The following is a 27,749-nucleotide window of genomic DNA, read 5'->3' as shown; positions in this document are numbered from 1 at the left end:
GAAACGTCCGATTTTGTCAAATCGCAAGGGAGTCGTCTTTCATCACGACAACGCCAGACCACACATTTCGAAAAAGACGCTGCGCAAACTGAAGAGCCTGAAATGGGATGTCTTAACGCATCCACCGTATTCTCCTGATATCGCACCATCTGACTATCACTTGTTCCGGTCATTGCAAAATTATTTAAATGGAAAAAACTTTGACTCTTTGGAGGCCTTAAAAAACGGCGTCTCTTCGTTCTTCGAATCTAAACCGCGCAGTTTTTATGATCGAGGCATTCGTATGCTGCCAGAACGTTGGGAAAAGATTATAGAAAACGATGGAGAATATATCATTGATTGAATAAAGATTTTTGTTTGCCTAATCACTGTGTGACTTTTACTCACAAACTCCGCACGAACTTTTGCACTCACCCAATACAATGTTTCTTGTGTAAAGACGCATCTTTATATACTTATATTGCTATTTTAATTTTCGAATTCTCTATGCTGGCAATCTACCGAGATTTGTTTATTTCGGGAATATGCAGTTTAAAAAAACTTTACATACAAAGAAATATAAGATTAAAATATAGATTAGGGATAAGTGATGGAAATATAGAAGTGCGTGGTATTTAAGTAGAAAGAGTATTTCATTTTTACTTCAAAGCTTGTGTATAAATATACGTATATAACAAAAGTTTCACAATCGCTTTAGCGAAAGGTACAAGCGTATATATGTTCGATAATATATTTACCATGTACAAAATCATGTATATATACCATATATAATATATAAATACGCGTACATTCACACACATACACACACACATGCACGCATGCATAGTATGAAGTTATTCTAATTAGTCCTTGTGTAATAATCATTAAATATGGATGAACGTGATTATTTGTAATGTGCAAGTGATATTTGGGAGAAGGTAGTGTGTACACATATGTTGTGTGTGTGTGTGTGTGTGTATGTGTGTGTGTGTGTGTGTGTGTGTGTACGTGTGTGTATATATATGTAGAAAAGGGGCAGAGAGGGAATGGAGTTGCAGTATCTCAGAATAGAAGCCGTAAACGAGGGAGGTCTGTAATGGTTGTCGTCGAAAGTGCGCGCGATATATGTCATATTTTGGCAAGATAGAGCTCGTGTTGGACGTTGATTATTTGCGATAAGTGTTATGTGGAGGTAAATATTGATTGTTGGCTCCGTCGCTTCCAACAAAGCCGCCTCCACCAAAACTGCCTCCGGGCCCACCGTAACCTCCTCTAGCTGTTAACAAGATATAAAAAAAAAATAATGAGAAGAATCTTAGATGTATGATGTATGATATGAAAGTTGTCTGGTACTTAAAAAAGCAATGTGCAGGTAGAAGATTGATTAAACAAGGAAATCCTCTATTATTTTGCAAATTTCGTAATAGTTGTTTAGGAATTAATTAAACAATATTAGGAAATGAGTGCAAAGGAAGGGACGAGGTCTAGGACGAGATGTATAGATAAAATTTCACCCAAGATGGCTCGAATCTGTTGATGGTGAAATCACAGTGGTAGCAGCTTCGGGTGATAAGATGTGATACGGGATTTAAAGAACTCTAAACAATGTTCAAATGACTAAATTTTATGGAAGTTTTTACAACTTCTCTCCTAGACACGTGTGTGTTTTACGCTAAAAGTAAAATGGATGTTGCACTGACCTCCTTGATAGCCGCCACCGAAACCACCTCCTTGATATCCTCCCGGGCCGCCTCCGCGGGGGAACTGAGCTTGTCCCTCGTATTGAACGTCTGCGTTGTATCCGTTTACATCATCAGCCATGTAGCGGACGATTTGCGTCCTCGAGTCCGGTAACAGGACTCTATATTCACCTTGAACAACATTGCCGTCGCTGCTTTCTCGTTGAGCGTAATCGTTACCACTCGGCGGATCGACGACTTCGTATTGGAAACTGTACGGCTGCGGCTGCGAAATCAATCGAGAGAATCGCCGTTGATAACTTAACATTTTCTCGTTGCTCTATTTCATTACAATTTGTGTTTCAAAGTTGCTTTTATGTTTATAAGGAAGAAACACGAGAGGAAACTCTATACTATGCGATACACCCGCTTCGATATTTTTACCCTGCCAGAGTCACGCCCGCCATATCCGAATCCTCCTTGATATCCTCCAGCGCCGCTGTCCTGGTAACTACCGCTACCACCGTCACCGAATTGAGGATATCTGTAGGACGATGATGGTCCTCCAAACACGCCCCCAGCACCTGGCCTGCCAAAAGCGTCGCTGCCTCCGCCGCCCGGTGGACCATAAACCTGGGTGGGTCTTCCAGTTCTGTAGCTGCCGATGCCGAAGTCACTGCCGCCGCGGCCACCTCCGAAGCCGGCATCACCACTCACGAATCCTCCACCGCTGCCGCCGCTGACGAATCCGCCGCCTCCAGGTCGGTTATACTGGTACCCTCCGACACCGCCGCCTGGCAAGAGACCAGCGAGGACATCGCTGCCGAGGCACGACAGCACCAGGACCAACTTGGCTAACTACAATCGGGTTGATTCGGCGAAAGGTTACGATGAGACTGATCAGTAGCGAATTAATGGTATCCTTATTTATATATTATCCGATTTTGTTTGACAGTACTAGATGATAATTTTTTATCAAATTGCTTTAATTTCTCGCGATGTACATATAAACAAGAGCATTACTAAGTTGGTACAATATGTACTAAGAAGACGCATCGTCAAAATAAAGGCAATTCAATAGAAAATGATTTATTGCTGCGTGTACCGAACGATCGTCGTAAACAAGATCAGTGAAGCACGATAAAATATGGTTGCATTGGGTCAACTTAAGATGAAAAATTGATGAAGTTTGTATGTGCATTTTTTTCTAACCACACGCGGTCGATTATTATATCGCTCTAATTGTGAAATACTGTCGTAAGTGATAACTACCTATTTGCCAAGTATTATGCAACGACTGGGAGACGCCACGCTTATAAAAATGTTATATTATCGGGAAATACTGAGGTCTCCGGTCATGATAGCGGGGTTTTTCGTCTCGAAGGAGATTATATACATCGCCTTGGATGGAAAGAGATGATTGACACGTTAAGAGACTCTGCGAAATGGCGAACATCGGTGTCCGCTGCGATCATGCGCTACTGAGGGAAAGTGGGGCACAATCCGACATCCCTTCGTTAAGTGCAGTTATATGTCCGACAACACACATCGAGGGCAGACCGACGTATGAATCTAGTTTCGATTACGTTATTATATATCTTCTAACGAAAAGGTCTGGAATTTCGTTATGTCATCGGCACTAACCTAAGAAATGGTCCCCTGGGTACACAGCGCGTACGTGTCTACTGCAGAGTTATGGAGGGACACGTAAAAGGCGTTCTGAGTTTCTAATAGACGTTGCCGTGTGTCTTTTGAAACTTCCTGCGTTGTGCGACTTGCGATTCGCGAAGTGGTGATCTTTCAGTCTGCGCGATAATCTATGCATCCGATTATGAGTGTCTTTTGAAAAGCGTCGGCTCAATGTAGTCCGCAGCCGCGTTGCGGACTACACACGACCGAGATAAGTTGCAACATTTGTCAGAAATGTCGCACCTTTCACGATTGCGACGCGTTTGTCACCAATTCAGCGGTCGTCGCCGGTACAATGAGAGTATAATTACGAATTCTCTCTGCCTGTGTTATCGTTCGAGACCGACGACTCGAGACCGGTGTGATCACCGTTGCGATTTATTTTCATCTCAATCGTCATCTCCCGCTGAAGCAAAATCAAAAGTCGTTCGCGTGCGGAATAAATTCTAATGGCTCGACTTTGTCAAGTACGCGGGAGACCGGATGATTTTCTCGACTGCAGATCACGAATATTGCGATACTCGAAATTGATACGAATTCGGTTAGTACGACACGCGTTTCGTCGGACGTGCGAACGGCTGAGAGGGTTAAAGCGTTCCGCGCCGTTCCACGTGCGTGCTAATCTCTGATGGCCTACCTGGTGGCAATTCATATTGTTGTAGGACCGAAGACGCGAGGCGAACTGAGAAGATGATCCACCGGAGAGTTTATATATCGCGCGGACCCTTTGTTACAGTTTATCCTTCGTGCCGCATATCCATGTATTAACCGGCGTATTAGAATGACCGGCCGTACCGTGGGAGGGTGTGGGAGGTGGAGAGGTGCGCATCTTCCCTTCACTCCGTGTGATGCATTATGGGAAGAGATAGCCCGCTGATGACTGAGGTGGCTTTAAAATTTTAATTGGAGCTACGCACGTGACTGCGACCTCTCGCGATCGGAGGGTATCCTCTCGGCGGAGCACTTACGTCTGGGTAACAAATCGCGAGTCACAATCGACTCCGAGGCGTGTGGCAAAAAAAGAAGAAGTTTCACCGACGAATTCCTTCTTCGCCAGGCCTAGTCCTCTTTATTTGACCTCTCGATCCTTCAAATCGAAGATTAATTCGGGGCCATGTGCGAAACACACTGAATTACATGCCAAATATATCACGATCGACTGGGACAGCGGTGGCTGGGTGTGGAAAAAGTGACAGGACGGTGAAAGGTTCGACGCGTCTTAAATTTGCAATTATGATTACTCCGAGTGTTTTTATGTGTATATAAAGGATTTTGCACAGATACCCTTTTGTGTCGAGCGACATGGCGTAATATGAACTTTCATATCAGCGCGATTAATTACGAGTACGTGTACTTTCAGTCGAAATTTCAGATCTTCAGTCTTCTTCGCGCAAAATTGTACTGTTATAATCGCAACTACATTGAACATAACCTTTTTTTCGCGCGAAATATGACGAATACAAGTACTCAGTGAGAGAAAAGTTGTGATTCTCTTTTTATTGTGTCTTTTCCATGTTCGCAATGCATCCGTACCCAATCGAGAGATGGGTGGAGGGGGAATTTGTTTATTTTAGTAATTTTCTGTTTAGTCCCGTATCTGAATTGATTTAATAGCTCTATTGATCTCTATTTTATATGTCATTATCTAGTTTTAACACTGCAATATTTAGTCATTTATTTTGGAAAATTTCTGAAATTTCTAGTCCTATGTGTATGTTGTAAACAAGTGGATAGGGGGAACAGAAGACGGGAAATTCTTAATAAATTGAAGGATTTTTTTCACTTCTTTTACACTTATTTCTCTTTATTTATTTTGTTATTTTTTCTCCTTTCTACTTTTTTATTCTTTTTTCTTATTTTCTTACATTTTAATTTTTTCCTTTTCTCTTTCTTTTTCCTTCTTTGTTCTGCTTTCTGTATATATATCTTCTCTTGTTTCGTTCGATTATATTTAGTGTACTGTAGCAGAAGCATTACTTCTATAAACGAACAAACAAAGAAAGAAATAAATAGATAAATTTTTAAATGATAAATTTTCATGCGCTCCGCAATTTATTGTGATAAAAGCGTCGTGCTCGTTCTCTTGCTTGAAATAAAATCGAATTTATACGTAATCTGTATTGATCTGTCAGTGCGGCGGTATACGGTAGGAAAGATGATCAAATAATATCGGATTGTCGTCAGCCGAGGTAACAGGCCAAGGAGAGATTTTCGTGCCACGTGAGGCGCGAGCACGAGCTCCTCGAAACTATCGCAAATCATCGTCGGATTGAGCAATCAGCCTACACCGCGGACTTATTTTCGACATCGCGCGCCGCGTGATAAAAGAGAATCCCTGAGGCACGTGGCGGCGGCTAGCGCATTCGACGCGTTGCACGCGCGCGCATAAGAATGTGCGATTGCATATGCCATAGGCGCTCCGCTCGGGAAAATCTGCACCGGCACTTGGCGTATCTGTATGGTGATCATGTAACTTCACCTTACGAGCGGACAAGTTTCGCGTGAACAGTTTTACATGTCTGTACTTCGAAAAATATGTGATTTATTGAAAAATCATCGAATTCACCGATTTTCCATTTTTCATTGCCACTCCTAGGTACTGTAGTAGTAGTCACATAATAAGGTAATATAATAATATTATTAGTAGGTAATATAATAGTATTGTAATAGTTATACGGATACACGTCGCTGCCGCGCCGACGATGAGTCGATTCTCTTCGTTTTCCTTTGACAGTACATTGATTGCAAATTCAAAGAACACAAATGATCGATTTTCAAAGTTCAGCGTCATTTATAGACATAAAAGACATATCAATTGTGAGTAATTTTTACTAAGTGGCTGTACGCTTTTAATAATTTATTTATTTATCATGATCTAATGAGAGCGTTTGTTTTTGAAAAATTCCCAGAAATTTTCTCACTGAGCATCTGCTGTGTTCTGAGTAATATTCCAAGAAAGTGCACAAAATCTTTTGAAACTCAGCATACAACCGTGGCGTTTCCTGAATGCAGTAATTTTTTGTTCACAGGAGCTGATGTTCCACACGATCGTTTCGATTCTGATCAGTTTTGATCCCAATCCCGATTCTGGCCAAAGTTGACTATCGAGACGTCTTTTGTCGCACTTTCGAGCGGTCTAGTCAAGTAAAAAAAGAAGCCGCTTAGTGAGGAGCACATGCTGATCTCATCCGCGTGAGCCCGAAGTGTATCGAACCAATTACCGGTTTATACTTACAAATGAAAGGTGGATGTAGAAATACCCGGCCGCCGGCCGTAATCAGACGCGAGTGGTGGTGCAGAGAAAGATGCGACGCGGACCGAGTGGGATATAAATCCGATCCATCCATCCATCCATCCGGCGCGCTATCCTCGTGTCTTCCCGCGTAAGATCGCGAGAGCTGCTGTTCGATCCGCAGAAGAGATATCGAAACGGCGCGCGTATAAATCTTGCTAACGCGCAAACGTGCTCGCGACGACTTATATAATCGTTTAACAAATTTACGGATAATCCGACGTCACTCGACATGAACTCTGCCAGACATCTCAATAGGTGTTTTCGCGAATGATTTCGCGATATCGCGCGCGTAATTCTTCGAGCACTCGAAGATCTATACGATCTGTCCGAGCTTGGCATATTAGATTTTCTCTCTTCAGTGAGAATATCGGAGACTTCTGTGAATGTTTCGTAGCTCAAATACTTAGATACACGAAAAGAGATACGATTATGATGTACGATGTGTATTCGCATATTGTTACACATGCGTATGATTCTTTTCTTTCCTTTGTTAGTCTTAAACGAGCTGTCATAGTCAGCGTTATTTTATTGACAAGAAAATAATCACAAGAAAGCTTTCTCTAGTCTGTATATATTTCTAGAGTTATAAAATTGTAATAATTGTAAAAATTGTTATAATTTGTAATTTTGTAATTGTAGTTATTTACATAATTTATTTTATATTTTCCCTTATTTTTTTCTAATGGAATTCTCCCGTAAATAAATAAGTAAATAAATCAATAAATGATCGCAGATATGTTGAAAAAATTATGAATGGATATAAAACAAAATCAACTGAAATAACTCGAATTGAGTAGAATAAATTTAATTTCAGAATTGTATATAGCAAACTAACTATCTTAATCTTTTCAGCAAAATTTTCTTGTTTTTTTATTTCTTGTTGTGTGAAGCAAATTTGAAATTAACTCAATAAAACAATTATAAAGTTGACTCGATTGATTATTGATTATGTCACTCATCTAAATCTGAAATTAACTTTTTACTTAGGAAGAAGAATTACTCACATTACACAATTACATCAACTTCTTAAAGTTGAAAGAATATTCATGCTGTGAAAAAAATTATTGGTATTTGTATGTTTAATATTTGTATGTACTACAATTATATAATGAAATCATAATATCATAATATCATAATATCATAATAATAAAATAGTAGAAAAAACTATTTTTCGAGTAAGCGTAAAGTAATATATATAATGTTGATATATATAATAAATATTAGTATATATATATAATATATAATATAGAATAAATAATAAATATACTATTAGAGATAATAATTTTATATACAGGGTGAGGCAATAACTATTAGGACCTTAAATATCTTCGAATCTATAAGGCCCAGAGGAAGGTTTGTGTAACCAAAATTGCACGGTACGAAGGGGGCTATCATATAGCGATAATAATTTTTGTCCAGGTGGAGGCGCTTCGGAGATACCAGGATCAATTTGCGTTTTTCAAATAGGAACCCTAACTTTTTATTACACTGTCTTTTTCTACCAATTAATTTCAACAACTTTTGTCTAAAACATTTTTTTATTTGCCTAATATTTTTTGAGATATTTGAGGAAAACTTGATAACTTTTTTAATATTTAACTTACAATATCTCGCTAACTATTTGTCGGAAGAAAAAGTGGTACTAGACTTTCTTGCTTTATTTAGTCTCAAGAATATATTGTTACAATAGCGCCCTGACTTTTGTTATCTTGCTGATTTTTGGAAATTTTAAAATCATCAAAGTAACAAAAATCAAGACACTATTGTAACAATATATTCTCTAAATAAAGACTAAATGAAACAAGAAAGTCTAGTACCACTTTTTCTTCCGACAAATAGTTAGCGAGATATTGTAAGTTAAATATTAAAAAAAGTTATCAAGTTTTCCTCAAATATCTCAAAAAATATTAGGCAAATAAAAAAATGTTTTAGACAAAAGTTGTTGAAATTAATTGGTGGAAAAAGACAGTGTAATAAAAAATTAGGGTTCCCATTTGAAAAACGCAAATTGACCTTGGTATTTCCGAAGCGCCTCCACCTGAACAAAAATTATTATCGCTATATGATAGCTCCCTTCGTACCATGCAATTTTGGTTACACAAATCTTCCTCTGGGTCTTATAGATTCGAAGATATTTAAGGTCCTAATAGTTATTGCCCCACCCTGTATATATAAGAAAAGAATGGCAAAATATTCAACTGTAAGAATAAGAAGATTTCTAGAGGATGTTTTTACTTAATGAATTGTTCTTAACAATCTCAAATTTTTATATAGTTGAATGTTTAAATAAATGTTCAATGAATGTTTAAATGAGTGTTTAATTAAATGTTGAAATGAATATTTTTGTTCGCGGAGATACCATTTTTCGTCACCGAATTTTTGCCTCTGATCATAGTATTATTATTACTTTTTTCTTAAAATAACAAAAATATATAAATTTTAAAAACCAAAAACAACTATAATTTTAATGAGATTAACTATTTTTTTTCTTTCAATTACATATATTATTACATGTATGACATTGTTTCTATTTCTCACTGCTGACAACATTTTGCAGTCCGACTTTTTATATTAAGTTATTGATATCTCGTTCGATTTTTATTCAGTTTTACTGGATTGCAGTTTATGCAACAAAATTTGCGTAACTTTTAAACTCTGTTTCTTTTATCTAATTTTTCAATATAACTATCGAGTCATGTATAATTCTTTTATGGTGGCAATTACATTTGATCTCGATATTTTACTTTAATTCTCCACCTTCATCGCTAACCAGATCATTTTTCACCGAATCAATTTATCGATATTTCACAGATAAATGATTCTTCGATATTTATCACAGCAGGCGTAACGACATGGCCAATAAAATTCAACCATTGAGTTTATACGGCAGGTATCATTCATTATCGTGCCAACATTATACGTTGCATAATCTTTATATTCGGACAGCGGCTACCGGAAGCTGCAAGAAAGCGGTAGAAAGAAAAGGATATTCTCTGACAGAGGGTTACCATATCGACTAGTCAGTTTGTCGATCAATCACTTTTGCTACAGGCCTAGTTCAGACTATGTAATGACCTATCTGATCCTCAGCACTTCGTTCGTTAGATACGGTTGCTCCGCCGCTGTTACCAGCGAACAAAATGGTACAACTTTATCTCATCTGGGTCTACCTGCGAAATTAGCCACAACTCCATTACAAGGCTGAGTCCGCAATGTCAACATCAAGAGGAAGCAAAGTGTTCGAGCGAGTTATCTTTATAGATATAATCGCGAACTCTTGTACTTGGCTGCAAGATTTGTTTTCTTTCGGACGATATCAGTTATTACGCGGAAGAAAATTCTGACGAGAAATGAGGGGATATTAAATAATCACCTCGTTCGTTTGGAAGCTTGCTACATACGAGGAAGATGAATTCAATAAGCACGCTGTTCTACGCGCGTCCCGTGTACACAGTATGGAACCTAATGCAAGACGTTTAGCGAATATTATAATTATCATTATTACCATACCTGCAAAGATCATACGGTAAACACAATTTCTCGAACGTATACTCGCGCCTCTCTCGCGTAGTAGTTATTATGCACATCGCATGTTAACACCGGCGGAATTTTTTTTCACATATACGCGAGGAGGTTCTTCCGATTGGCCATCAAATCGAGTTATAAAGAAGAGAGAGAGAGAAAGAGAGAGAGAGAGAGAGAGAGAGAGAGAGAGAGAGAGAGAGAGAGAGAGAGAGAGAGAGAGAGAGAGAGAAAGAGAGAGAAGAAGATGGCGGCTTCGCGTTAGAAGAAAAGAAAAAAGCAAGAAGATTGTAGTAGAAAGGCAGGCGCATAATTAATTAACTGTAACAGTATTATTTAACAACACGTACATATAATATACGTATAATGTGTATTAATTTACTCTCCGTGGCGTGCGTGTGCACGAGTTAATTGGCCAACTATTGATCTCACTAACTGTGCACCGCGAACTTTAAGCATCTTTTTCGACGACTTCGTAATTACACAGTGGTGGTATCCGTATGGTAGGTTGTTTCGGAGTCGTATTTCCATAAAACAAATATGCACGTGGTCGGCCAGTAATTTCGTCGAAATTGCGAATTTCGCCGACGTGATAGCGGGTAACCGTCAAAAAGATACATGGCGACCTTTCACCGCGCGCCTCAACAATCCCGCGCTTTTTTACATTACGTAAACTACTTCGAGCGCCTTAAGAGATTGCGATCATATTGAGAAAGTATAGCCAAGGGTTGTATTCATGATCCGATCTTATATTTAAAACAGTCTTAAATCCATTTTATTCTAAGTTTCAAATATATAAATTGCAGGCAAGATCCTGACTTCTTCTCTGCGGAGTTGTGTGATTTTTTTTGCATAATCGATTTTTCAGGTTGTTATACATATAAAAATGTTGAAGTAAGATCAAGAAAAATTTACGAGAATCATTGAACACTTTATGAAATATTTCATATGTTGTACTAAAAAGTATTAGGATATTTATAAAATATTTTATACACAAAACGACCTGTAGGATTAAATTATATTACAAAAATCATACAATTCCATTAAAACAATAACGTTAACTTTTAAATTTCTATATTTTCTCCACTTATGAAAAAAAGTGCATATATTATGTAATCTTCTCCTCGACATAATATAATACATTTCATGTAATACATTTCATAAAAACTTTTTATAACGGTCCATTCCATCAGAGTGCTGAATCCATCAGAAAGCATCAAAAGCGCATTTCGAACAGAATAAGAATATCCGCAATGCTGCATTTACATTTACGTAAGATTTAAGTGAGGAAAATATGTATGTAAAATAAGACGAGAAAAGGATAGCTTGATCATAACAGAGCTTATTTAACATAATTTCCTGAGATTGCCTTACTTCTGAATGAATGAATGTTCATATACGTAATACTATGTATATATAAAACATGTACATAAATATATATACATAAAATAATGTCAGTAATAAATTACAATATTTTCGACATTTTTATTTTTATCTTAATGAGCATTTTTTTTACCGAAGCTCATTGTTTATTTTGGCATCCAAACAATCTCAAGTATAAATTTAAACTTTATAGCTTAGTTATTATAAATATTATATTATAAATACATGTTAGAACGATATTTATATATCGTTCTAACATGTATTTATAATTGTTTTTTGAAAATTTATCTGACGTGTGAAATATTCAGATTTGAATATAGATCTAGATTTGAGTTCTCTTAATAATTAAATCATATAATATATGCGACATTCTTGCTTATTCTTTTTCGCAAAATTAATATATACTTTTGGAACTTTAAAACATATATAAACAGATATATAGTTGAGACTTGATAAATAGTAGGAAAAGAAAAGAAAAGGGAAAAATTGCAAGGTAGCGTAAAGAATGTAATGAGAAAAAATAAACTAATTTTATATTTGTTATCGCAATTGAACTGAAAAACACGTATCGAACAATAAATTCAAATCCAAATATCTTACTTGAAATTTACTTCACATAATATACTTCACATATATTCAGATCTAAAATTAGATTTAAGTTTTTCAATTAAGCTGAGCGTGTGCGATTCTATTGAGAAACTCTAATCTAAACTCTAAGTTCAGATCTATCACTCAGGCAGAACAGAAAATCATGATGACATCAAAATGACATCAAAATGAGGAGAAAATGATCGAATCATGATGCAAAAATGAGTTTTTCTCATCATTTTGACGTCATTTTGATGTCATCATGATTTTCTGCTTTGCCTGGGCAGTATCTTTCGTCACGTGAATTTTAAATCACAATTATAATTACGATTACAATCGCGTAAAAAAGGTTATTTACTATTTTAGAGTTTCACAGTCTGTTTTGTCCATGGAATGGAAGAATTCTCCGATTACACGCGTGTACAAGCCTAAGAACCTTATAAATTACATTTCATTACTTGTCATTGGTCAAGTTTTTCAATGTACTACGAGACGGTAATTGTCTTTTTATCCTCTTTCTTTTTGTACAACCAGATAAAGATAACAGTGAAGTAAATTTGATTCAGCACGAGTTTCATGGTCAATCCAGGGACATCGATCATCGCATTAATCGGCTATTTCGCAAACACTGTCAGATTCCGGCATGTGCGTGGGCCATCTCTTCATTCATCACGATCTCCTGCTTCAGCCTACTCGTGCGAGTTGTTGCGTTAACAATCTCACGCACGAACGCCGAAATGAATTCTTCATTAAAGTCTCACACAGTCTTAAGCTTCGCTCACTCTCCGTGGGTGACAAGGGACACAATAAATGGGTCGCATTATCCACCGAGAATATACTACATTTGTCAGTTCTCAGCTTAGCGTTGAGTAAAACTTGAACCATTTGCGAAACGTTAAACTCCTCTCGCAATTCCGTTTTTTGCTCGATCGATATCGCGTGGCAGCATCGATTCGTCGATCGAAGACACTTAATTAATCCCAGTGAAATTATTACTAATTATGTTCGACGCCGAGCGCAATATCGATAGGTAAGATCGCATGCGCGCGCGCGGTGCAAATAAGTGACCGCGTAACTCATCCGAGTGAAGGCTCTACGATGCGCCGCGTTTGCTCTGTAATCGGGGATAAATGGCGTTACGTAATATTTCATGCGATGCGGAAGGCTCGTCGTGTGTTACACGTATACCTGCGCGTATTTGTATGCGCGAGAGTGCGCTCGCGCGCGCGCGACGTTATTTTTCGCCGGGCTTTCGACGGAGAGTCTTGATCCAGCTATGTCATCTCTCAAAAAGTGAGTTGCCACTTGTACAAAGTGAGTCAGGGTGAATTGCGCAGGACGGTATCCAAATATACTGCACTTCGTAATTCGACGCGTTCATTCTATCGAGTGCTCCAGCCTGAAATTCCGAAGGTGGATTTGCACAAGTGTGTATCCTTGTATACCGCATCTTGCGCGATTGAGAAAGTTACTATTTACAAGTATCTCTTCGTCGTTACTCATCTTGGAAAATAACTCGTCACCGCACATTGTCGTTATTGAAGAAGTAAGTTTCTAAATTTTTGCGAGGAAAATCTTATTTCGCGAGTAAGGATTCAGCCAAGTTATTCAAAGTCGAGCGACTTCTCACTTATACGGAGTAAATTCTCCCACTTTTAACCGTCCAGTGATGCGATTTGAAATGGAAATATGGACTTGATGCATGGCTCTTTGATTTCAACATTCTCATTCTTGTGTGATCGCGAATGGCATGTATCTCTGTCATTATCGTTTCAAAATAAATAAATTTTTATTTGTTTTCACTGAACGCTCATTTCGGGAAATTTAAAGAATGACAAGTTGCTACAATTTTCGTTACTTTTCCCATCAAATTCTGAACACTTTTTTTATGATTCACCATTGTTCATTCCATATACATACATAAAATACGAAAAATTATGATAAAGATAATAATTATATTTTTATTAGCGTTACCAAAAAATATAATTGCATTACTGTTATCGTTATCAACGGGATAAAATAATTCTATTACCACGTCGTTATCGGAGAAATGTAATTTCTCAGACAGCAGAAAGTTTTAAAAAATGTTTTAAAGATCTCCAGAAAGATATCTAAAAATATATAAGAAGTCTTTAAGATATTTTTTAAGGACTTTGTGTTGTTTGTTGTACATACGGAGATCATATTTTTTAGACAAAATAAAGGACGAAGTGGTCATTAAAAAATTAATAAATCTAAAAGACAGAGCAGCGAAGTAAAGAACTGTCCTCTTACATAAAGGACGTATAGTCACCGTAGTTATATATAACTACTACTTATATATAATTGCACTTATATATAATACTACTACTTATATATAACTAACGTCACTATATATTATATATATAATATATAGTGACGTCCCAATCAGCAGATAATATTGTTTTAATGTTTTTCAAATATTTATTTTACATTTCTTCTATTTGTTATATCAAAAATATTTATTTAACGTTCATTTAATATATATTTTATATTAATTTTTCATTTGAAATGATGTTTTAAAAAAATATTTATTTAACGTTTATATAACGTTTATTTAACGTTTATTTTACATTAATTCTTCATTTAAAATGATGATTAAGAAAAAATATTTATTTAACCTTTATTTAATGTTTACTTAATATTTATTTTATATTAATAAAACTCATTTAAAATTATTTTTAACGTTTAAAAAATGTTTTAAATGTTTTGTTAATATTTTTAAAAACATTTTTTTAATATTTCTTTCTGATTAGAGTATTATATTTTTCAACTTTGATGCGGATCTCGATCATGAATCGTCCGTTGGAAGACTGCGAGACAAAATCGCGAGATTTTGCGCTTTAAATTTTCGCTATAATTTGGGAGCATGCGCGCGTGCGAGTTTAATAAATCGTGTTCTTTGTTGCATACGATTTTCGACGTTGGCTTATGAGCCAATTAGATGCGGAAAAACCCCGCTGCGGAGGAATTATATTATTGTGGATATATTGAGGAGGAAATCCAATAGAGGAATCTCCTAACGAAGTGTTTCCTAATCGTCTCTAGAATTCGCGAATTGCTTATGCGAAAATACACACGGCTCGACTTTCTCCGACGAACCGATAAACACGTTCGGAATGCTCCCGTGCTCCTTTGTTCGGCTTGGACAACTTGTGCGAATCCCGGACATCTTTCATATACGCGAGATCGACAACAAACATTCCGATTCCATCCCATTCGTCTCGTGCTCGAATTCTTTTCGATGGTTCTGCTGGTCTCGCGGCAAGGACACCCGCGTCGCCGCTTTCACCTTCGCTTCTATTATTACACCTCAACCCCCGAGCTCGTGCGATAGCGAAATATCGAGTGTTATATTTAGCGATAACATCTGCTCTTCAACTCTTCAAGAATCCTTCTTTTTTCGAGATTCCTTGTAATCTCGAGTGCGGGCGAAATAAATTGCTTTCACGGCTTGTCTCGCATTCTCCCCATTAGCTGCTATTAACGTCGCTTTACGGTGATATATTCATAATAACAGGTACTTTTACATGGCAGCGATGTGTGTTTGCGATTTAATGAAATTCGCAGTGTGTAATCTAGATGTTACATACGCCGGAGAAAATTTATCTCCGCGGACGTGTACGTAAACTTCCTCATGACATAATGCAAAACATCTAACGGCGTTCTTACAGTCAACGTCATGTACGCCATACCATTCTTCAGGCCGGAGTTTACGATTCTCAGCCTTACATATATACGCATAAATATGATTAAAAATCACATGAGTCTCTCTCTGGTTATAACGGTGGAGTCATAATGGTTCTAGTTATGGCGCTTTTGACGTGTGCACATGGAAGGCTGGAAATCGCGAAACTCGATTTAAGGAATGGTACAGCATACATGGCGCTGACTGTACAGGTAATCTAAGCGCTGAACTTGACACAATAAGAGAAAAAACGTCAGCATTCTGCCTTACTTTCGCAAATGATTACTCGTTGCGCGTTAGAAAGCGTTCCCCTAATGTAGAAATGACAAACGGCAGCTTAATGAGCCGCGAGTCGAAGCTAATTAAATTGAGACACAGAGCCGAAATGCAAAATATATTTCGAATTTGACGACAGTGCGCGACTTTCTTGTTTAAATTGTAGACGAGACAGTTTCTCAGCGAGAGTGAAATAGTAAAGCTAACTGTAAAGGTTCCGAATGCATAATTGTTATATGCGCAAAGCGTAGACACAAGATGCATATTCGCAAGATCAATATGGTAGCGGTTCGATTTGTTTTCCGGGATTACATACGAGATGCAAAATAAGTGCAGGACGAATATGGTGCGCCACGGGGCTGAATAATCGTCGAGATTCCTCGCCGGTCATGTACATAATTATAACGGAAGCGTGATGCGTCATTAGTCGATGCTGCAATGTTCAGGGAACGTCACTGTGATTTTTCATTGCTCGAATGAACAACTCGCGATAGTCATCATGAGTAACAAAACGATAAGGCAGTTCTTCATCTTGAGCGCGTCAAGTATACCTGAAGCAAGATCGAGAAAGGACTGAGGCAATGCATGCAACACATTTTTATGAAAAGATATCTTTATTTGAAAAAAGGTAGCGGGTATTCTCGTGCAGAATCAGTAATCCTATGATACTATTCTACGTATTTTAATGGAAGGCGGGGCCGTATGTGGGTGATGGTGTTCCCGAATAAGTATTCCTTGCGCCGAAATTATTGTAAGTATCTATGGAGTTGGAGCCGAACTGGTAGTTGTAGTTGTTGCCGTTGTTGTATTGCCCACCGCTCGACTGATAGTTGTAGCCGCCTTGATTACCTGTCAAGATGCGAAATGTTGAAATGAATAGAAGGATAATGCTGTAAATATCCATAAATATATGACTGAATCGAAAGTTGTCGAAGGACTGATAAACGGAGACGCATGGCAGAATTTGCAGCCCTTAATAAGGAAGGGTTCAAAATGAAATGTTGAATTCAAAGTCAAGAAGTAACGAGTCACTTGGAACGCTTATCGTTCCTTTTTTTTCCAGTAATGATTTGGTGACATTGTTATTTCTGTTATTAGTAACGGTGACAGTAATGAAAATATATAATTGTTATTTTTTAGTTACTTTGTATAAACAGAATACATGTGTATATGATATGTGAGAGGTAAGTAGGATAGGGGTAAGAGAGAAATTGCGAAAGGAAGGTCTTTGAAACTTGCTGAAGAAAAGTAGCGGTCATTATAACGGTTATTGCGTCCTGATAACGATAACGAGTTTTGTTTTTCAAAATAAATAATAACAATGCGGTAATGATTTACCTTTTTGGTGAGTAACGTGCTACTTTTAATCCTTAAGCGGGGCCTACAATAGATATCGTAAAATCTTAAGTCGTAAGGTTGTAAGAAAACTGACCAATCGCAGTCGATTATTCTTCTTGCGCTCAAAGAATAGTCATTTGCGATTGATCAATTTTTTTTATAACCTTACGACTTAAGACTTTATGACTGTGTTGTAGATTCCGTTTTAGCCTGCGGGACTAATGCTTAACCCAAGCATTCTTTTACTTTTGTTGTAGCAGAAGTAAAGCCGGAGTTGGCAGTTTAAATCAGAGTGAGAAACTTGATTTGCCTTAATGTTTTCTCCTATTGACCCCTTTTTCCTATTGACTGTCAAACAATATGGCGCCTAATTGACATCGATGGTGCCATAACAACTTAATATTCTACTCTTTACACTCATAAATAGTTTTTGGCGAAAGGCACAGGATATAATCAAAGACGAGAAAAAAATTTTACTTGATATTGAAGTGGAGTGAAAAAAGTACTGGTGAGTAATAAAAATAAAAATGAGTTCCTGTTGCATTTGTGGCGTTGTGATTTGCATTTCATTCTTATATTGCACTTGACAGTCGCCATTTCCTTCCTATGCGATAGAGTGAGAAAGCATTAGAGCAAATCAACTTTCTCATTCTGATTTAAACCGTTAACTTCGGCTTCACTCTGCGGGAGGAACGCTTGGTCTAGATATATACGTCATTGTTCAGGACGCTTGGAAGTAAGACAGTTGCCGCTTCGTGGCGCAAAGCTAGTTGTCATGATGTCTTACTTCTACGCTTTAGTTATTAACAAATGAGGATATCTAAACACGCTATTCGCACACAATGAGTATCGACTTGTCAATATAAGAATACATGGATGGAGCATTTTACGAGGGGAAGGCTTAATTAGCGGTAAGGGAAGATTATGGTACTTCGAGCTCTTCCGCCATCATTTCTATGGGCACATTCATCTATATACGTCAGCTCGCGCTGAAATCACGCCAGCTGACGTTTGCAATCAACCGTAACATCCTTGAAAGGATTTCTTACGTTAAGTTATTGTAAGTTGTTGATGTGTTATAAGATATTCACTCAAACAAGGAAAATATATACGAATCGAATAGTGAATCGTTCGGAATGACCTAAAGTAATGTAACTTTCTCTTATTGCAAATTGCTACATCCATGCCATAAATGAACAATAAATTAACAGTATACACTTCAATCGAGGCTCCTGCGTATTCGCCGCGGTCATGTTGGATTGTGGCGTCAGAAGTAAGAAATGATACGCTGAAAATTCTCGCGTGCTATTCCCAAATAAAAATATTCATACGAAAGAAAATATTTCCCAGAACACTTCATATCATATTAGTAAAATGCTCCGAAAACTATTCTGTTCTCTTGAGTCAATCAATAACCATAAAATAGCTGTAATGTGAGGCTTTCAATCCTTGCATGATCAAAATTTCATATCATAGTCATTTTGCGGTTGTCACTTAAGACTGACTGTCAAAGGAGAAGTACAGTTATCGGTGCATTTTACAAATAGACTCCAGCCACTTGAAGTATCTTTCCTCGCAAATATATTTTTATTTAAAAATAGCACGCGCGAAGATCTTCTCGTTTCTGAGATGTCACAATTAAAATATACCTGCAGCTTTAGCAAAATACACTCTCCGTTCAACAGACATTCTTACGTCGACATGTTGAGCATCGGGTGCCTTTAGACCTTGTTTGCACACAGCGTGCTCAAAAAGTGACCTTTTCGACTCTAGATTAAATCCTATTTGCACCATGTACCTCCAGTGTAACCGCTGCCAATGTTATTCCCTGGGTAGCCGAAACCTTGGCCGGTGTTGTAGCCGCCGTTCTGCTGATTGTACTGGTCCGGATAGGCTGCGGTGCCCTCGTACCTGACGTCGGCGTGGAAACCGGTCCTCCAGTCCGCGGTATAAGTAACGATCTGCGTTCTACCGTCCGGCAGCTGCACCCTATATTCGCCGCGCACGGTTTCGCCGTCGCTTGTTTCTCGCCTGCCGAAGTCATTGCCAGTAGCCTGATCCTTGACGGAGTAGCCGAACTCGTAGGCCTTAGGCTGGAAGAGAAGCGAGGAGGAAGCGTGAAAAAATCGCTTTCTGCAAGTGGGACTAGACGAGTCTGCAAATCAGGTGGACAGGGAGCGTGCGCGTATATTCGCGACGATGGACGATATCTCGTGGGGAGACGACAGCTTTCCTCCTTCTTGCAGTCGGCTAAGTGGAACAAACGATGCTGGGAAGAAGCCGTCGTGATTAAATCTGGCTCTCATGCCACGCCATCACCGTCGTTATGGTTCACTACCATGAGCAACAGCAACAGCAACAGCATCAATGGCAGCAGCAACGTAGCTCTCTAGCTCGCTCGCTCGCTCTCTCGCTCGCTCATCGATGGGCATATCCGCGCGGGATGCGCGTCTCGTGAGCGTTCGCAGATCCCCGGGACGATTAGCTAACCGGCAATAACGATTTACCGTGAATTATGCCCGCGGTCGCGGTTCACCCTATTAATATTGTTACATCATTCGTAGCGCGTTTTCGCCACGCTCTCGCTCGCTACATCGTCGCTGCGTCGCGTCAATCGGCTCGAATTTGTAGCGACTACACGATGACGCGGTACTACGTTGACAAAATATGCAAACCTGATTTCAAGATTGATGTAATCGCTGAAAGATGCATATTACATTTAAGTAAACTTTACGTGTTTTAAGCATTTCATAAGTTTATATATCCGTAAATCTATCATAAGTTCATTATAAGTATCTCAAATTTGCTTAACCATATTTAACTTTATTTTCTTAAACATATTTTAAATCTCCCCTTTGTAAGTTTAAGGAAAAACATTAAATTAACTTTTTGCACTCGGAGCCATCTTACGCATTATCTACTAATAGCTCGGCGGCACCTTCGTAGGAAAATATACAAACAGGAATCGAGTCATATTAAATAATGTAGTTTTGAAACCAAGTAATTTGTTGTAATGATATTTGGTTTATATAAATCTTTAGATATTGAGGAACATATTTATGACAAAAAAATCAAAATTTTATATCTTATATTTTTCTAACATGTGGAAACGTTTGAAACAGTCATCGATATGCATTGCAGGTTCCTTGATATATGTTGTACGAAATGTTGTACTCACACACTTATCTTTCTTATACAAATGCTTTCTTTCTTTAGGAGTTGACATTAGAGAAGTGTTAATATCACTGTGAATGCATTTTACACGTTCTCTTTCTACATAACACCGCTGATATTTGTTTACATATATCTCAGTATATATAACGTATATTGATTTGATTTTTCATGACATTTGAGTGAAAACTTCAAGAAAACATGCTATTCTGACAAATTTGTGCTCACATAAGTTTATTATGTATTATATAATCACCAATAAAGTCTTTATGTCTCCTGAAAGGAGACATTCGAGTAATTTGTTAGACTTACGATGTCCCCTCAGAGGGGACATCCGAGTGCAAAGGGTTAAAATAAAAGAATATTATGTTAATATAAACATTCGGCTTGCTTCTTTTATAAAGTATAATTTTTATAATATTCTTGAAAGAAAATAAATTTTTTTTGAGTACACAATAATAAATTTTTATAAAGTTTGTGGTGAATATATCTTAAGGCTATTATTAAGAAAAAAATATTTTACTAAAGATAAAAGAAATAAACTGAACAATTATTCTCTTGAGCAATAAAAAGATATTTTTCTTTATATAAATGAAAAGAAATAAATAAACATTTTTACCTCTGCATAAAACGTATTTTGTCAAAAAGCTGCCATTTTGACCACTGGAAATTAGTTAATTGTTGGTAGTTTTAGTGTCAAAATTCATATCAGATGATAATATGTGGGAAATTGAAGATTGCGGATAAGGGATCAAAATTTGACGAGTCAATTTATTTTGATCTGATCTGGCTTTGTCTCAATTGGGTCAAGTCGCAAATTCTCAGTCCGTACTTCGCAATCTCTAATACGTAGTCTGATGTGGGCATAACTGAGGAGCGGTACATTCGAACGTCCTTTGGCGGTCGTGGGGTCTCGAATGAGTCCGATTGGGCTTATGCAAGGTGTGTTGAGAAAAGCGATGACTTGTCCACGCGGAAGAAAGAGAAAGAGAGAAAAGAAGTAGAGGGAAAGGAAAGGAATTATTAGGGTAATTTTTCTCTCTAATCACGACGCATGTGTGTAGGGAGCGAGTGAACTTGTATAGAGAGCTAATTATTCTGCGAGTTCCTCCCCCCTCCCTTCCTCCGCGCATTTCATTTGATTCGCCGCGAGCGCTTACCTCCGCGCGCGTGCGCGCGCACGACGCGAATTGAGTTACTTAACTTAATCGCATCGTGATTGTAAAAGGATACGAAATATCAACCGTGACACAACATCGGGAATACAGCGGCGATCTATATTGGGACCTATTCATTGCCAACAAAAAACCGTGAGATCATTCAGATGAAGCGGAGTCGGTTCAAGCTTGAAGCGTGCTTCTTCGGGCAAGGTTTACGCAAGCGAGTCGACCATTGCTTTATACCGAAAGTTCAATGTTACTTCCAGGACATGACTGGATCTAGATCTACAACTCTCAACTTTGACCTCGAGAATGTCTGGTTGCGTTTTTCGTAAGAGCCGGAATGATCGGCGTTACGAAGATACAAAGTAGAGGGATCTCGATTTATAGAAAGTAACATTGAACTCCCCGAACAAAGGAAGTCTATTCTGATGACATAATACTTCTTTTCCTGTCAATATACCTTGTACCGACGCGTGTTGGAATCGGCTACGAAATTTTGGGTGGATCGTGAGTCACCTGAAATTTTACGGAGTTACGAATACAAAAGTCACTTTTTGAAGACATTCGATCTTCCGACGAACGAAAGAATCTGCCTGTCGTGTTGGTCGTTTTATGGCTAATAGTTGTGCGAGCAATAGAACAGAAAAAAATAACACGCATCGTTTAATTGCGTAACAGATAACCGGCTTAATTACGCTCGTGCAATTTGAGGCCTCGTTGCGCAAAGTAAGCTGATCTCAGCTATTGAAACCTGTTTAACAATCGAATGCAAATAGATGAGCCGAGGCCCAATATCACGTTTTATCAGATAATATCGCGCGAATTTTCAAGTGGTCAAGTTTTTTAATGCAACACGTCACGTTTGAAAATCTGTAAAAAGCTTTAAAGAACAATGGGTAAAAAGTACCGATTTTGGTCTATCGTAAGGAACGAACAAAACACATCATTTCTATAGGATTTTGACCTGCTGAACATGATGCCGTCGTTAGTTTTCCTTTAAATTCCAGGGAACATGTTCCAATCCGAGGATTTATCATCCAATAATCAAATCGGCCGGGAAGCCTTTGTGTAAACTTTGAAGCTATTGCTAACTCGTGTATTAGCTAAATTAGCTGAAGACAGTTTAGATTTTCGAATATTTAGATTTAGGAATATTTTCGATCTAACAGTTGAAGGTATTCCCTTTTAATGCAAAATTTGCTAACAAATAATATACACGGTGTCACAGATCATTTGTATCACTCGATTTTTTCTAAACGCGACATTTGAGAAAAAATGTTTCAGACAAAAGTTATGTGGTCTCAAAGGAGATATATGACAACTATATCATTTTGTTTACAGATGCCGCCACTTTCGAGAAATTCACTAATCGTTACTTTTTTAAAATGGAAAACTCCAATTTTTTATTATATCATCTTTTTCTATCAATATTAATTTGAATAACTTTTGTCTGAAACATTTTTCCTTAAAACGTCGTGTTTACAAACAAATCGAGTGATACGGATGATTTGTGACACCGTGTATATTATTTGTTAGCAAATTTTGCATAAAAAGAGAACACCTTCAACTATTAAATCAAAAATATTTCTAAATCGAAAATCTAAACTGTTTTTAGCTAATTTAACTAATACACGAGTTTGCAATATCGTAGCTTCAAAGTTTATACAAAGGCTTCCCGGGCCATTCGATTATTGAATGATGAATCCTCGGATTTGAACATGTTCCCCGGAGTTTAGAGGAAAACTAACGATGGCATCGTGTTCAGTAGGTCAAAATCCTAAATGATGTGTTTTATTCGTTCCCCACAATGGGTCAAAATCGGTACTTTTTACCCATTGTTCTTTCCCGCTGCAACAGACAACTATCGCCACGGAAGAATCGGATTGAATTTCGCAAAATGAGTATTTTGCCACAGAGACGTAAGAGACGGTGAGGTTGTGATGGAAATTACAGCGTAACGGAGCAAGGGACCAACTGTACGTATTGTCCTCGATCATGCGTGCGACTTTGCCTCGAAGGTTGCTCAGTGTCTTCGAGTGTATGTATGTGTGTGTATGTACGACAAATACCTCATTATCTATGTAATCCTGACTATCGTGCCCATCATAATGGCCCCCGAATCCGTTCCCACCACCCTGCGCTCCGCCATGATGACTTCCACCTGCGAAATTGCCTGGTACTCCATACTGATTGCTGAGGGGTGGCTCGCAGTGTACAAGGCTGATGCTCGCTATTAGCGCTAACAGTACCTGCCGTAAGAATATTGATTATAAATTATCATTCAAAACTCGATATTATTTCTTAACACATTGACTGGCGCGTGTTGGTTTCTATTGATTAGTCAAAACTCGAAACAAATTAACTCTTTATAACTCAATTTTTTTTCGTAAGCATACAAAAAAATTATGTAACGTGCAACAGTTGGTTTATAATTTCCGAAGATTTTATTCTAAAAAGAATAGTTTCTAACTTTGGAGTTAAAATAGGGTGCAATATCTGTACATGCATATATAATTTAAGTTAAGAATATTGATATATCAGTATGACTTCAAAGTTAAGTAAATTAACTTTCTTAATTCTTTCAGCAAAATTTTAATGTTCTTTTAAGTTCTTGTTTGTACAAAACAAATTAAAATTTTGGTTGGACGGTCGTAAGGCTAATCCAACACATTATGTCGTGTGTCATCTGATGTAGTTAACCTTTTTTGATCAAAGGCAGGATTCTTCGTATTATATAGATCAACTTTTTAGTAATTAAGGCCATCTATATCATACATACGGCTGCATTTTAATTTTATTAATACTGATTGAATTTTGCTGTTTAAAGTTATACGTTAGATTACTGATGTAACTAGATCGTTATTCAATTTCACTCGTTCGCAGTTTGTGCAATAAAATTTGTGTAACTCTGAGACTTAGTTTTTCTTGCTCAAATTTTTTATGTATCTTTTGCTCCATTAATTAGATTTCCATTGGCTGTACGAATGATTTTTCTGATACAGTTAATTATACCGTGATACCGTTAATTATACCATATATATAAATTAATAAAATATAGTGCCGGTTATCGGCTTTCAGCTTGTCAACTTCTGCCGAACGAACAATGAAATATGGAAACATAAAAGATTTATCTTCACAGCGAATGGAACCCTAACAGAAGTATTTATTACTGACTGTAATAAATTGGCCAGTGATAATAAGTAATTTAATTACTTGTATGAGTAATACAATTACTTGTGAGAGTAATAAAATTACTCGTACGAGTAATAAAATTACTTATTATCGCTGGCCAATTTATTACAGCCAGTAATAAATTTCTGTAAGGGAGGCGCATAAGCAGTATTGATACTGCGCGTAGAATGTTTTCAGTATTAAATACACAGCGAGAACAACAAACCGGCGACGTCTTGAAGAAACGAGAGATGCACGTTCGGCGCGGGCTGGTAATTAGTCCTTAAAATATTTCCGATGGATTCCCAAGCGTGCTTTTCGCGCGTCAGATGAGAACGTCAGATGATCAACAACGCGCGCGCGTTGCGTAGGCGGGAAATTAGAGTCACGCGCCTCTATCTTTTCCTCTCGTTTCTGCTCGTATCGTGAGAAAGTGCACGATATTACATCACCGACACTTTAAAAACTGACGCAAGACTAAACATAACAGTAAAAGAATCGGAGAGCTCTTAAACACGTAACCCGTGACTTTTCCGCGGGAAAACAGCTCCTCGTACGCACGATTTTTTTTTAGACAATTAAATGGCCGCTTCGAGACTAATGCCTGGGTACATGAGTGCGGATTAAATCTTGCGAGGATACATAACGTTTTGCGCGATGTTACAACATTCGAACGTTGGGATTTACCGATTTTCACAAAAGAGTCGTAAGTTGCTCGATACGATGCATCCATTTTGCCTCTGTTTCATCTTTTATAAAATTTCAAATAAATTTAATAAATTATAAATTTCATAACCGCTGGCGATTATTTTCGTTGATATTTTAGAGTTCACTTTAGTGAGACTGAAATTACAATTCGACTGAATTATATATTTTGGCACTCTTCAAAGTCTGGATCTGAATATTCCTTACATTAAATTTTACTTTATATTAATCGTTTCCACGTACGTATGTGATCAATGTACCGTGAACGCGAGTCAGTCAAAATATTGCACAGTAATCCGATTCAATGGCAGGATCTCACGTAACGATTAATTAATTGGTCTTTCCTGCTCTGTTGAATGCACGAGTGTGATAATTGCTTACGTTAACATGTAATATAATGTAATCATAACATAGTATCATCATTCGAGTATGTAAATTAATTATTATCATAATAACAGTGATGTCAGTGAGCATTACAACTATTAACATTTGTTACATCGTATTGCATTTTAAAAACATAATGTTTCCCTTATTTTACGGTATTCTTATTACGGTTTCGTTGTTTTCCCATTTGCTGTTATTTACCCGGATTTTGGGCATTTTTCTACGTCATAAAGAGTTTAAACTCATAAATCTCAAAGCAACAATGTTTTTGCTGATACTTTTTTAAAATATACAACATTTAAAAGAAATTAACAGAAATCCAAAATTTAATCCAAGATTTAACAGAACATGAATGTAAGTGAGACATGAAGTTTTGACAAGTAATATGATTGAAAATTGCACGATATAATATATCATACGATTAATAATAATTAATATCATACAATACAACTAATAAGAATTAATACATGATCTAATACAAGATTAATAAAAAGTCGATGTAAATCAAAATTACTTGAAAATCTCATTGCTAATCACGTTTAGCTTCCACAATAATCCAAATGCTCGTGTAGTCTTAATCTTGCACACGAGAAAATGATCAAGAATACTTTTCTCACATTTCCAATTTGACAGCCGGCGTCACATTGAACGACCACAAACGCTGTTAGTCGGTGATTTACGGGAACATTACGATTTCGATCGTCGAAAGCACACTCCAGACGCCATGAAGAAAACCGCCCCGAAAGAAACACACCCGCAGTACGATCACACGGTAGGTCAAGAGAGCCTCTCAATGGAGGGAGAAAATATCGATACAACCGAGTGCAGAAATCGATCGATCTATCAGGTCGCGAGTAAGTACCGGCGATACTATCGCCTACGATATCACCCTTGTTGCTGCGCCAACAATCGTATTACCTGTCGCACTACCGAATCCATGGAATCTTAAGGGATGGTGATCTCGCGGGGGTGGATGGCGGTGGTGGTGCGAGACGACGCGTCGAACGGGCGCACTCGTGTCAAGAGGAAGCGGAGCACACCGGACTGAATGCTGAAATATGGTGACGTTTCGGTGAGCATACCGGTACTTATATAGAGAGCTCTCTCTATCTCTCCGCTTCCACAAGGAGAGGATCCGTTTCCTGCCGTCACCACCACCGTTGCCGTCGCCACCGCCGCCGGCGTCGAAGAGGAGGCAAAACGAGAGCGAAGGGAACACGGTGGAGAGTATTCGGGGGAATTCTTCACTCGGACAGCGTCAGCAAGTATAAGAGACCGCGGCCGAATGTACTCTAGTTCACATAGAGAGACCCCGCATGTGGAAAGATCGCGCTTTATTTCCCATTGTTCCCCGGCGCAGCAGTGTGCGCGATTTCGGGCTGAAGGAGAAGAGAGTACGTGCAGAAGGAGCGGAGGACGAGAGAAGACGAGCGTAGCGGAGCCGGAGGATTGGCGCGGTACGCGGCGCGTCTACGCCGCCGCGGAGAAAGCTGATTACTTCATCGCGTGGGACAGCCCGCACGGCGCGCCGCTGCTCGCCTTCTTCGAGCGGACTAATTAGGCAATTGAGACTTAATTAAGCCGCAGGACCTACGGCGGACGCCACATGAGTCCACGATCAGGTCCACGGGAACGAGTGCGATCGCTTGCTCGTTTCCGCAACCAGACGTGCAGGACCGCGTGAGAGGATGCTGTTGCGA

At 38.1% G+C, this 27,749-nt stretch overlaps 2 protein-coding genes across 2 annotated transcripts; both read right to left on the bottom strand.

Moving 5' to 3' along the window:
- Window positions 1–995: 995 nt before the first annotated feature.
- On the bottom strand, window positions 996–4,204 carry LOC105184781 (pro-resilin). Its single transcript, XM_011143801.3, has 4 exons — window positions 3,985–4,204; window positions 2,103–2,516; window positions 1,680–1,944; window positions 996–1,255 (listed from the first exon to the last, which is right to left on the bottom strand). Exons 1-4 carry the CDS (start codon window positions 3,997–3,999, stop codon window positions 1,146–1,148), a joined length of 804 nt encoding a protein of 267 aa, XP_011142103.1. The 5' UTR covers window positions 4,000–4,204; the 3' UTR covers window positions 996–1,145.
- Window positions 4,205–16,735: 12,531 nt separating this feature from the next.
- On the bottom strand, window positions 16,736–27,141 carry LOC105184780 (pro-resilin). The gene is made up of 4 exons (XM_011143800.3): window positions 26,968–27,141; window positions 23,859–24,038; window positions 19,254–19,548; window positions 16,736–16,966 (listed from the first exon to the last, which is right to left on the bottom strand). Exons 1-4 carry the CDS (start codon window positions 26,986–26,988, stop codon window positions 16,800–16,802), a joined length of 663 nt encoding a protein of 220 aa, XP_011142102.1. The 5' UTR covers window positions 26,989–27,141; the 3' UTR covers window positions 16,736–16,799.
- Window positions 27,142–27,749: the final 608 nt, after the last annotated feature.

This window comes from Harpegnathos saltator, unplaced genomic scaffold (assembly GCF_003227715.2).
Source record: "Harpegnathos saltator strain DR-91 unplaced genomic scaffold, Hsal_v8.6 scaffold796, whole genome shotgun sequence".
In the NCBI taxonomy this organism is placed as follows: Eukaryota; Metazoa; Arthropoda; class Insecta; order Hymenoptera; family Formicidae; genus Harpegnathos; species Harpegnathos saltator.
This window is presented reverse-complemented; position numbering and strand designations above follow the sequence as displayed.

What these genes read in the sequence shown, in the direction of transcription:
- LOC105184780 (XM_011143800.3), bottom strand. Translation starts at nt 26,988, where the DNA reads ATGGATTCGGTAGTGCGACAG. An exon ending in TGGATTCGGTAGTGCGACAG is followed by an intron (nt 24,039 to 26,967) that starts GTAATACGATTG and finishes TTCTTACGGCAG; the next exon opens with GTACTGTTAGCGCTAATAGC. An exon ending in TGGCAGCGGTTACACTGGAG is followed by an intron (nt 16,967 to 19,253) that starts GTACATGGTGCA and finishes GCATCTTGACAG; the next exon opens with GTAATCAAGGCGGCTACAAC.
- LOC105184781 (XM_011143801.3), bottom strand. An exon ending in GCGGGCGTGACTCTGGCAGG is followed by an intron (nt 1,945 to 2,102) that starts GTAAAAATATCG and finishes TTGATTTCGCAG; the next exon opens with CCGCAGCCGTACAGTTTCCA. An exon ending in CGGTGGCGGCTATCAAGGAG is followed by an intron (nt 1,256 to 1,679) that starts GTCAGTGCAACA and finishes TCTTGTTAACAG; the next exon opens with CTAGAGGAGGTTACGGTGGG.